The following is a 12,671-nucleotide window of genomic DNA, read 5'->3' as shown; positions in this document are numbered from 1 at the left end:
GGTTGAGCTATAGGCGCCGAGCCGCTATACTTCTATTGTTATTCAAAACATTTTTGACCTTTTATGATATACTTCATATACCTCATTTTTGAACAACTTACAGTAAAAACCAACATTTATTGAGTGGTAATCATGAGTCATAGTAAGTACTTCATATAACATTCTCATTTAATACTCATAGTAACCCCATATGTATAGTGTATGCCATGTTATTGTAGCTCTAAAATTATTATTTCACCCTATTATATACTTCCTTGATGGTTTGGATCCAAAAGACACTTGTTGTTTCCTAAAATTAAAATTTGGAGGTTTGGGTAGAATTATTAGCTTTTTAGATTCTTTTTTTTTTTTTTTTTTTGAGACAGTCACAAGCTTTCGCCCTGAGTAGAGTGCGTGACGTGATAGCTCACAGCAACCTCAGATTCTTGGGTGTGAGCAATTCCCTTGCCTTAGCCTCCCAAGTAGCTGGGACTACAGGTGCCTGCCACAATGCCCAGCTGTTTTTTTGCTGTTGTTGTTGCAGTTGTTATTGTTGTTTTTAGCTGCCCTGGGCCAGGTCAAACCTGCCAGCCTTGGTATATGTGGCTGGCATCCTGCCTACTTGAGCTACGGGCACCACCCAGGTTTTCAGGATTTTGGAAAGAAAAAATTACTTAAATTATGAGGAAATTGCTTATAAGTAAGTGTAAGGTGGTGGTTTTTATGTGAGAGAGAGAAACTAGAGTGGGATGAGTGGTAATTATGTATATTGCTGACATTAAATAATGACTTCGTCTTTTTATAAGGTTGTCCACAGCATAACTGCTTTGTGCCTGGAATGAAACAGTGTCTTATGAAATCTAGCAGTTGTGATATTTTGAGAATGGTTTACCTTTCTGAGCTATTATTGAATATTATTCTGCTTCATTATACTTAAGAAATTCACTTATAACATCTAGATTCATCCTAACGAGAAGACTGTGAACACTGGTACTTGGATGTATGCTCAGCAATTTTGGTATAGGTTTCTAAGGCCCTTTTTGATCTGAGCCCAGCATACTTCTCCCACCCGCTTGCATTCTGTGCTTTCGAAGGCACCACCTCTGTAGCTTTCAGGCCTTCATGTTTTGGTTCTCTACCACCATGCCCAACCTCTGGGCCACAAACCAGTTGTAGGTCTGTGGCCTATTGGGAACCAGGCTGCACAGCAGGAGGTGAGCAACAGGGAAGCAAAGCTTCATCTGTTTTACATTTGGTCTCCATCACTTAATATCATTCACATCACTTGTATCTCCAGAGGAGCTCTGGCTTCTGTCAGATCAATGCTGGCATTAGATTCTGACAGGACCTGCAAACCCTACTACCATAAACTGTGCATGTAAAGGATCTAGATTGTGCATGCCTTGTGAGAATCTAATGCCTGATGATCTGAGGTGGTGATGTCAGCATTGGGAACATCTAGTTATAGGAAAACAAGCTCAGGGCTCCAATTGATTCTGCATTATAGTAAGTTGTATAATTATTATACAGGGTAGCCATAAAGTTCATGTATAATTCTAAATTGCACACTATTTTAAATTGCACATGAACTTTATGGATGTCCTGTATATTACAATGTAATAATAGTAGTAGAGTACATAATAAATGTAGTGCATTTGAATCATCTTGAAACCTTCTAAGTTAAGTCCAGTTAAGGTCAAAATTAACTTCTTTTCATTTTCTTCCTCTACAATGATTAGCCTTTTGGCACTATCAATCTTAGTTCGATGCCATTAGGGTTCCCTTTGAAGAATATATAAAGCTTTCTTTAAGCTTGCTGGATTGTAATCTTTTTTTCCTTAGTGTTTCTAGGCTTTTTTTTTTTTTTTTTTTGACAATCTGACTAGATAAATGTAAACTTTGTGTAGGACTTCTCATAGTAATTTGAAGTCTTTCATTAAAGTCCTCAAAGAAACCAACAAAAACAGCTGTGCCAACTGGTCACCATAATCCTAAAAAAAATCAAAAGATTTCTTAGATTTAATAAAGAGGCCACTTTCTAAGAAGATGACCTTGGACCAAAAGAGGCCAGAGTTCCAGATTGAACCAGCTCTTGTCTCAGGTTATAGGGTCCTTGAGACCTTTTAGAGCTGACCAGGTTGACCTGTTTGCCAGTTATTCCTTGTTGGTATTGTTCTGAGTGTTGTTGTGACTCATGTTTCATGATTGGAGAATTGTTTTGTTTGGTGCTGAGCTTTGGATTCTTTAACTGTATGAAATGTTGCTGTGGTTTGACAGTGTGATGTATATCTTATTCAATAGCTGACTTAGGATTGTGCGTATTACTTTTAAAATGTTTAAAAATTGTTTTTAGCTTCCTACATGCCAGGCATGTCAAGTGGAATCTCTGCATATCCATCTGGATACCCTCCCAATCCCAGGTAATGAAAAATTATCTTTTGAATAATTGTATTAGAAATTTTATATTAGATCTAGAAGCAGAATAATTTGCTAACTAGGGCATTAAAATAAATTTAGTGCAATTTAATGGAAGGTAAAAGTTGATTTATTAGTAGAATTTTAGGGTATGTGCACATAATTTGAAAGGACTTTTCTTCCGTCTTGAGAAAGGAAGCTCCATTTTTTTTACAGAGAGGCAAGGAAGTGTACTGCTAATGACAATGATCTTGATTGGTTTTGGACTTGAAATGCTTGCTAATTCCCTTTTAAGAACTTTGCATATTCAGTGTAGATAGTTGAAAAGTTAGTGGAATATTAGCTCTAATGAATTCAGCCAAAGAGGAAGAGTTTTATGCCTTTAAAAAAACACATTTTATCTGGGTGGCACCTGTGGCTCACTGGGTAGGGCACCGACCCCATATACTGAGGGTGGTGGGTTCAGCCCCAGCCCTGGCCAAACTGCAACAAAAAAAAATAGCCCGGCATTGTGGCGGGCACCTGTAGTCCCAGCTATTCAGGAGACTGAGGCAAGAGAATTGCCTAAGCCCGGAAGTTGGAGGTTGCTGTGAGCTATGTGACTCCATGGCACTCTACCAAGGGCAATAAAGTGAGACTCTATCTCTACAAAGAAAAACCACACACATAACACTTTATCTTTGGCTTTTTGGGGGAGGGGAGGGTTGTTTTGTTTTTGTGAGAGAGTCTCACTTTGTCGCCCTTGGTAGAGTGCAATGGCGTCACAGCTCACAGCAACCTCCAACTCTTGTGCTTAAGTGATTCTCTTGCCTCAGCCTCCCAAGTAGCTGGGACTACAGGTGCCCACCACAATGCCTGGCAATTTTTTGGTTGTAGTTGTCATTGTCATTTAGCTGGCCCAGGGTGGGTTCAAACCTGCTAGCCTTGCCACAGGCACCGAGCCAACTTTATATTTTCTTTAAATTAAGGGAGCAGCAAAGAGCTAAGACAGTTTATAATGAGAGAAAACTTAACATTTATAAAGTCCAGCTCACTCATTTTATGTAGCAAAGGTGTGAAAGACAAAAATTCCAGGAAAGAATAGGGAGCACTCTAGTATGCCTGGAAATAAAGGGTTATGTATAACAGTGGTTCTCAACCCCTTTGTAACAAAGAAAATATATCACAGCATTAGGAAGGTTGAGAACCACTGGTATAAGAGAACAGAAGAGAATAAAGTTGCAACTTTCATAGGTAGTCTAGATTTCCCAGAACCTTCCCTGTTCTCTAGCTGGTATTGATTTTCCACTGTGTATCTCCTGATCTTTTATTTAGCATTTGTTTTTTCCTGCTATCAGGATAATTTACAGGAATCTTGCCCTGTCTTAATTAATAGCTTCATGGGGGAGATATAGACTCATATCTTAGCTCTTACCTCAAGCATGTGGAAACAGTCCCTTGATTATAATAAATAGTAAATTATAATACTACCCATTTTTTTTTTTTTTTTGAGACAGAGTCTCACTATGTCACCCTCAGTAGAGTACTTTGGCGTCACAGCTCACAGTAACCTCCAACTCTTGCGCTTAAGCAATTCTCTTGTGTCAGCCTCCCAAGTAGCTGGGACTATAGGTGCCTGCCACAACGCCCAGCTATTTTTCTGTTGTAGTTGTCATTGTTGCTTAGCTAGCCTGGGCTGGGTTCAAACCCGCCAGCCTCGGTGTATGTGGTTGATGCTGTAACCACTGTGCTACGGGTGCCAGGCCAGACCCAATTATATTTTTTACCTTAAGAAAAAACGGGGAATAATCATGAAAAGGAAGTTGAACAAACTAAAGAAACTGTTCTCTGAAGTTAATATCTATAGGCCTAGAAGAGTTTTATTCCAAGTTACTGAAAAATTCAGCAATATGATTACAGATTGTCTTTGAAAAGATATGCAAAATTGGTGGGGAACTCAAGAAATCAGCCATAGCCGTTTTCCAAAAGGTGGATTCAGAATTTTAGTAAGATTGACAGTGTTTTCTTCCAACACTGTAGCATGGATTGCTAAAGAGATTGGAAACAAAAGTACTTTCCAGTAGCTTCCAGCATGTGTCCCCATGAACAAAAATGCTTTTAACATTTTTCTTTTTGATTTTACTTTTGTACTCATAAGAGAGTATCATGATAATTTGAATCTTCAGCAAGTCATTTATAAAATTTTTTGTTAGGGACGAGTTATTAAGGGTAAACTGGTAGTACAAATAGGGGAGTCTTTGAACCTCCACACTCAAAAAGAATTATTGACCGTGAACTTGGAAAAAGCTTTGGCTCTGTGGCTGTGGGCTAGCTCTTTTTATTCAATAATGTTAATGGACTTGTAGAAGACAAGATGATCAGAATTTCTAATATCCTAAACCTAACAATAATAGCTAAAGTAGAATAGTCAAGATTAATTATCCAACTAACAGGTGCTAGTAATGATTCTATTTTATGTTTCTTCTGTATTATAAGGGAAACACTGATAAACTAGTCAGCATTCAGAGGAAAATAGGCGACTGAAGGAAAAATGTTAGAAGTTTTCAAATATTTGAGAGTTTAAAGGCTTTCAGATATTGAGCAATCTTCCAGAATGCAAATTTAGGACTATTTTGAAGTCATATCAAAATGATGTTTAGTGTTCAGTAGAGAAGGATGACCATTTGTCAGGTATGTTGTAAATGATATTTGTGAGTAGGAGATTAGAGGAGAATACCTCTAAGGAAAGTTCCTTCTGGTGTTGATATGTACATATGAATAATACAAACTGTCCATACAGGGATATGTTGTTGTTGTTTTTGTTTCCTAACTACTTAAGGAGGAATATTTTCAGATTAGGGATTTGCAAAAGTTACCCATGAGCCACAGATGAAAAATAGTATCATTTCTTTATAGACTGGGAAATCAGAATAGAAAAGATCTCTCGAAATATTTGTTACTTCTGATGCTGTTGGATTGTGCTTAGAGATACTCTTTTGTTTTTTACCTCTGGGGAAAGTGACCATCAAGTAACCAGGACTAAGCAAGAGCATTTAAACATTTACTTTACAGACATGGTAAATCCAGTGTAGTTAATGGAATTTCCACAGACCTTTACTTGAAAAATACCCATAGCTCTAAAACTATAAATTCATTAGCTGGTAAATCATTTATCAAGCTTAACTTCCTGAATGACGTTCTTAAAAATACTATAGTGTTGGGGGCTGAGTGTGGTGGCTCACACCTGTAATCCTAGCACTCTGGGAGCCCAAAGTGAATGGATTGCTTGAGTTTAGGAATTCTAGACCAGCGTGAGCAAAAGCAAAACCACGCCTCTGTTGTGGCAGCCTCCTGTAGTCCCAGTTACTTAGGAGGCTGAGGCACAAGGATCACTTGAGCCCAAGAGTTTGAGATTGCTGTGAACTATAACACCACAGCCCTCAGGGCAACAAAGGAAGACTCTGTCTCAAAAAAAAAAAAAAAATACTATGTTGTTGGGTCTCATCTTAATGTTTAATATTTTTGTTCTTTTCTTTAGTGGTTACCCAGGTTGTTCTTACCCACCTGGTGGTTCATATCCTGCCACAACAAGTTCCCAGTACCCTTCCCAGCCTCCTGTGACCACTGTTGGTAAGTACTCTTGAAAAACTTGTTTCTCCACATAAGCCAAGTCAGAGTCTCTTGGTGTCAAAAGTACATTTCGCTTTTTAGAAATATTCTAATTTCTAAAAAGAAATTTTTGGCTCGGCACCTATGGCTCAAATGGCTAAGACGCCAGCCACATACACCTGAGCTGGCAGGTTCAAATCCAGCCTGGCCCACCAAACAACAATGAAAGCTGAAACCAAAAATAGTCGGGCATTGTGGCGGGCGATTGTAGTCCCAGCTACTTGGGAGGCAGAGGCAGGAGAATCGCTTGAGCCCAGGAGTTGGAGGTTGCTGTGAGCTGTTACACCATGGCACTTCACCCAGGGTGACAGCTTGAGGCTCTGTCTCAAAAAATAAATAAATAATAAAAAAAGAAATTTTGTCATTCTTCTTTTTCTATAGAGGAAAAATTTATGGTCAATATTCTGTAATCTAAAACTTGAAGTAACTGATTTATCATCATATAAATGAGCCTTCTACCAAGGCATAAAATAAACCTGCTTAACTCTTGTCACTCTTTCCTCTTTATTATATATGTTTATTGGTGAACCTTGTGTGTGTTGAACTATTGGGAGTTACTTAGATTTTCCTTACCTAGTTATATGTAAAAACAGATGAGCATTTTTAGAAGAAAGCACCATGACTTAGTATGAGTGGATCAAGTAAAACAAATTATTGCAGAACAGTAGTTTCTGCTTTTTTTTGTTATTTATTAGAGTTCCTAAAATACAATTTTCTTCCACTAAGAAAATTAAAGCAGTAAGAGAACTTTTAAAGACTCCGCCTCCATTATGTCTACCTCCCAATTAGCACCACTGTATCTGCCTTCTCCCTATTACTATAGCTCAGTTATGTTTGCTTTTATCTAAAACTGGTTTCTTCACTATATCTTATGCCTTCCAACTTCTTTGGGGGCATCACTTCAGCAGCTCTCCACTCTTAATTATCCAGTTTTGTTCTCTACTGGATCACTCTCATTAGCACACAAAAACATGCCCTAAAATAACCCTGAACAAATGGAGAGAAATTTCATGCTTATGGATCAGAAGAATTAATATTGTTAAATGACTATACTACCCAATGAAATCTATAGGTTGAGTGCAATCCCTGTCAAAATACCAGTGCCATTTTTCACATGAACAGAAAAAAAATCCCATAATTCATATGGAATCAAAAAGCCCCAAACAGCCAAAGCAATCCTGAACAAAAAGAACAAAGCTGAAAGTATCATACTATCTGGCTTCAAAATATGTAATAAGGCTATAGTTATGTTATTAGAATAAAAATGCTACTAGAGAGATAAATCTACTTATTTGTAGCCAGCTGGTTTTTAACAAAGCCACCAAGAGCATACACTGGGAAAAGGACACCTCCTTCAATAAATGGTGCTGTGAAAACTAGATTTCCGTATAAGAAGAGTGAAACTAAGCCTCTGATTTTCTACCATAAAAAACTCCTAGAAGAAAACACAGGGGCAGCACTTCAGGATATTGACCTAGGCAAAGATTTTATGGCTAATACTGCAAAAGCACGGGGAACAAAAACAAAAATAGCAGAAAGGTGGAGGGGAATCAAAATAAATAGGTTAAAAAAACAAAAATAGACAAATGGAACTATATTAAACTAATGTGCACAGCGAAGGAAACAGACAACAGAATGAAAGTCTGTTCAGTGGGAGAAAATACAAAATATTCATAACAAAATTTTAAATATTCTCTACACGTTGGACACCTCTTTGTAAAATTTTATAATAAATATTTTGTAAATAAAGGTACGTTTAGGTACAATTTCCCATTATCCCTGTGTATGGTGACTTTATGGGCAACCTTTGGGTATTTGCAAACTATTCATTCAGCCTGGGAGTAATACCAGAATACATAAGGTGCTCAAACTATGCAAAAGTTAAAACTATCCTATTAAAAAGTGGGCAGAGGACATAAACATTTCTCAAAAAAAGACATACAGATGACAAAAAGTTAAACATCACTAATCATCAGGGAAATGCAAATCAGACTCCAGATTCTTTTTTTTTTTTTTTTTGAGACAGAGCCTCAAGCTGTCCCCCTGGGTCGTGTGCTATGGCTTCACTGCTCACAGCAACCTCCAACTTCTGGGCTCAAGCGAGTCTCCTGCCTCCACCTCCCAAGTAGCTGGGACCAGAGGCGCCCGCCACAACGCCCGGCTATTTTTAGGTTGCAGCCATTATTGTTGTTTGGCAGGTCCGGGCTGGATTCGAACCCGCCACCTTAGGTGTATGTGGCTGGTGCCTTAGCCACTTAAGCCACAGGCGCTGAGCCAGACTCCAGATTCTTAAGTCTAGCTGCCTTCTTTATATCTCTGCTTGGATATCTATCAGACATCTCAAAGTTAACATAACCAAACTGAATGCTTGGTCTATACAGCTTCCCCATCTCCGTTGACATTTACACTGTATTCTGACTTTAGAGTCATCCTTGATTCCTCATCAGAAAATCTCATTGTCTTCAAATATCTAGAATCTGATGATATATAGCACTGATCCAAGTCACCAATGTCTTTCATCTCATTTACTCAAAATCTTCCACAAGATTTCTCTGCTTCTGTCCTTGACCCCCTAACATCTGTCTGTTTTCAACATAGCAGCCAAAGCAATCATATTAAAATATAAGTAAATTATGTCATTCCTGCTCAAAACCTTCTAAAGGCTCTCCATTTCATTCTTAGGCCTAGAAGGCCTTACGTGATCCTGCCCCTGACTCCCCATTTCTTCTCTGACCTCCTCTCCTACTATCTCCTTAGGATCTGTCTACTACCTGTTTCCTTTGTGTGGATCAGTCAGGCCTACCCTCACCAATTTGCTACCATCACTACCAACCCACCACATACTCTCAACATCCAGAAGAGAGCTTTGTACATGAAGTTCGAAATTAAAGGAGATTGCAGAGTACCTGAATGAATGTAGGATCCTATGAAGTTTATTTTTCTTTATTATTTTTCTGATAGCGCATAACCTTCCTGCAATCTAATGTATATGCCTTTCCCAAATCCAGAAAGGGTTTGCTTTTAATGTTTTATACACAGTGGTTATTCCAGTTCTGGTGGCTTGGTCTTGATTTATTAAAATTTAACCATCTTTACCATAATGTAGCTTTTTCCCACAATATAACTATTTGAGTTAAAAAATTGAATGATGAGAGTTCTTTACTCTGTGGGCAAAGCACACTAAATGCTGTGAGGCTATTTCCATTCAGGCATCATCAATAGAAAACAGTGCTATTTGTCACCTTGTCATTGAGATGATAGATAATCTCTTTGATTTATAGAGAACCTCAATTTATAAAGATTTTTTTTTTTTTAAAAATGTTTTTTTTTGAGACAGAGTCTTACTTTGTCGCTCTGGGGTTGAATGCCTCGGCCTCCATAGCTCACAGCAACCTCACACTCTTAGATTCAAGCAATCTTCATGCCTCAGCTTCCTGAATAGCTAGGACTACAGGTGCCCTCCACAACACCCGGCTAATTTTTCTATTTTTGGTAGAGATAAGATTTTGCTTTTGCTTAGTCTGGTCTTAAACTTCTGAGCTCAAGCACTCTACCCTTCTCGGCATCCCAGAGTGTTAGGATTACAGTTGTGAGCCACCAGGCCCAGCCTATAAAAATCTTTTATATGTTAACTCATTTCTCTACACTAGATATGAAGCATTTTATAGCTTAGGTGATTTCCATATATCAAAAATGTAGGGATTGGAATATGGTATATGTAAAATCAGATCTCATGTTTATGATTTTAGAATAGGCAATCAACCAATATTTTATTGTATTTTTTCAAGAGCATTGTCTTAAGCTAGAAGGAAATTGTCATTTTATGATAATTTAGTGTTATCTTTAATGTGTGTTACTTTTTCTACCCTTTATTGCTTGCCTACCAGATTTATTTTCACCATATTTTAGTGATATACTATTGAACCTTCAAACTGTAATAAAGAAAAGCAGAAACATAAAAGGTATAATTAGAGTGTTAGAGTTCACAGTCAATACTTTCTCACTGTATCACTGATCAAGATTTGGGCTATTCTGTGTTACTGAGGTCATGAGAAAGAGTAAATGTGATTATTTATCCTTGTTCTTTTTGAAACTTGGCAATTTCATTGTATAAGTTTTGGTTTTATGGTATAAAACAAACACCTCATTGAAGGCACCATTAATTAACTTTCATCTTTTGATGTAATTGTCCATCTTCAACAATACTAAAGTGGAAGACCCATTTAAAAATGAAGTAATAGAGTTTGCATTCATTATAGCAACCTATTCTGAAAAAGTGGTTAAAAAAAAAAAAAAAAACGGCTGAGGATGGATACAGATCTTGGGACTCTTGTCAGGTTTTGAACAACATTTAAAAGAAAATCAGATAATTTGTTTTGTTATCTCATTGCATAGCTTTTTTTTGTTACCTAGATAAACAGCTTCCTGCCTAGCCTGACTTAAAACCAGCCCTTCTTGAAATTGGAGCTCACTGAAGGCATTGAGTGAACAATTAAGGTAGTTGGGTTTTTTGGGGTTTTTTGTTTTTTTGAGACAGAGTCTCATAAGCCGTCGCCCTGCTAGAGTGCCGTGGCATTGTCATAGCTCACAGCAACCTCCAACTCAATATATTCTCTTGCCTCAGTTTTTCTATTCGTAGTAGAGATAAAATCTCGCTTTTGCTCAGGCAGGTCTCGAACTCCTGAGCTTAAGCAATCCACCCACCTTGGCTTCCCAGAGTGCTAGGATTACAGGCATGAGCCACCATGCCCAGCCCCAAGTGACTTCATTATTTAACAACTACATTTATGGGCTGGGTGTAGTGGCTCACGCCTGTAATCCTAGCACTCTGGGAGGTGGGGGGATTATTTGAGCTCAGGTGTTTCCAGACTGACCCAGAGTGAGACCTCGTCTCTTAAAAAAAAAAAAAAAAATGCCAGGTATTGTAGTGGGCGCCTGTAGGCGTGTAGTTCCAGCTACTTGAGAAGCTGAGGCGAGAGAATCACTTGAGCCCAAGAGTTTGAGGTTGCTGTGAGCTAGAATGCTACAGCACTCTACCAAGGGTAACAAAAAAAAAAAAAAAAGAAAGAAAGAAAGAGAAACTACTTGGTTGGTGATCTGGTGCTTCCCCATCCCCATCAGGTCTAAGAAATTGTAGTGAATTTAAATTAATTTACTGTCTTAGAAGGGGAGGGGATTGTAATCTGTAATTTAAATTCTTCCCACAAGTTGCCATAAGACCAGAGGTGGTTTTTGGATATCATCTGTGCAAATGATTACGGAACATTTGCTACTGGAAAATGATGTGGAACCTGGACAACGTCCCTTAAATTCTTCTGTCCGAGCAGGCATTATTTACCAATAAGATCATCAGAAAGAAGGCAAACTTTTCTTGGTACCTGAGTATAAAACTTAAATTTTTAAAAAGTTTAAATTTCTTTTTCTCATAGCTAGGCATGGGTGAAATAGACTGAGCACCAGTTATTGGCTTGTCTTCCATGGGTTGTGTGGCCGTAGGCAATTCTCAGCTTCTGGTGGGCCCTTATCCTGAGCTGGAAACAGATAGTCAGAAAATAGGTCTCAAAGAACATTAAATAACATTATTTAATTTTTACTTAATTTAATTAATTCATTATTTATTTATTTATTTGAGACCAAGTCTATATTGCCCTTAGTTGAGAGCTGTGATGTCACAGCTCACAGCAACCTCCAACTCTTGGGCTTAAGCGATTCTCTTGCCTCAACCTCCCAAGTAGCTGGGACTACAAGCACCCACCACAATGCCTGGCTATTTTCTGTTGCAGATGTCATTATTGTTATAGCAGGCCTGGGCTGGGTTTGAACCTGCCAACCTCGGTGTATGTGGCTGGCACTGAAACCACTGTGCTATGGGTGCCAAGCCACTTTATTTTGTTTTTAACATGTCTTCTTGATGAGTGTTAAAGTGCCATGGCTAAAGTTTTATAGAAACTTTATAACTGAATGTTGGTCTCTTTATATACATATTTTCTTTTTTTTTTTATTGGCAGTTTTTATTTTTATTTATTTATTTTTGAGACCAAGTTGCACTATGTCACCCTCAGTAGAGTGGCTTGGCATCACAGCTCACAGCAACCTCAAACTCTTGGACTTAAGTGATTCTCTTGCCTTAGCTTCCCAAGTAGCTGGGACTGTAGGCACCTGTCACAGTGTCTGGCTATTTTTGTTGTTTTTGTTGTTGTTGTTTACCATGCTGGGGCCAAGTTCGAACCCACCAGCTCTGGTGTATGTGGCCAGCACCCTAAGTTTTTATTTTATTTTAAGAGCCCCTCACTCTATACACATTTTCCAAGACTGCAAATCTTCACTCACATTCATATATGTGTCATTTTTACTGTTGTATTATTTTTGTTCAGTAAATACTTTGTGATAAAAGGTGTTTCAAAAAAATATATATCTTTTTCTTCAAGTAAAAACGTGTTTCGGCTCGGCGCCTGTGGCTCAGGCGGCTAAGGCGCCAGCCATATACACCTAAGGTGGCGGGTTCGAATCCCCAGCCCTGGCCGGCCAAACAACGATGGCTGCAACCAAAAAATGGCCAGGCATTGTGGCGGGCACCTGTAGTCCCAGCTACTTGGGAGGCTGAGGCAGGAGACTCGCTTGAGCCCAGG

At 38.4% G+C, this 12,671-nt stretch overlaps 1 protein-coding gene across 2 annotated transcripts in view; it reads left to right on the top strand.

The window, feature by feature from the left end:
• The window catches only part of TSG101 (tumor susceptibility 101), a 42,716-nt gene that overhangs the window by 17,990 nt on the left and 12,055 nt on the right, over nucleotides 1-12,671 (top strand). For both annotated transcript variants that reach the window (XM_023518953.1, XM_003781159.2), the window contains exons 6-7: nucleotides 2,333-2,399; nucleotides 5,912-6,003. In XM_023518953.1, the coding sequence (XP_023374721.1) occupies nucleotides 2,333-2,399; nucleotides 5,912-6,003 (159 nt within the window). The remainder of the gene's footprint in view (nucleotides 1-2,332; nucleotides 2,400-5,911; nucleotides 6,004-12,671) is intronic.

The sequence above is a fragment of the Otolemur garnettii genome, unplaced genomic scaffold, assembly GCF_000181295.1.
Source record: "Otolemur garnettii isolate 467f Iridium unplaced genomic scaffold, OtoGar3 scaffold00001, whole genome shotgun sequence".
In the NCBI taxonomy this organism is placed as follows: domain Eukaryota; kingdom Metazoa; phylum Chordata; class Mammalia; order Primates; family Galagidae; genus Otolemur; species Otolemur garnettii.
Note: the sequence above shows the minus strand (reverse complement) of the source record. Positions and strands in the feature narration are given on the sequence as shown.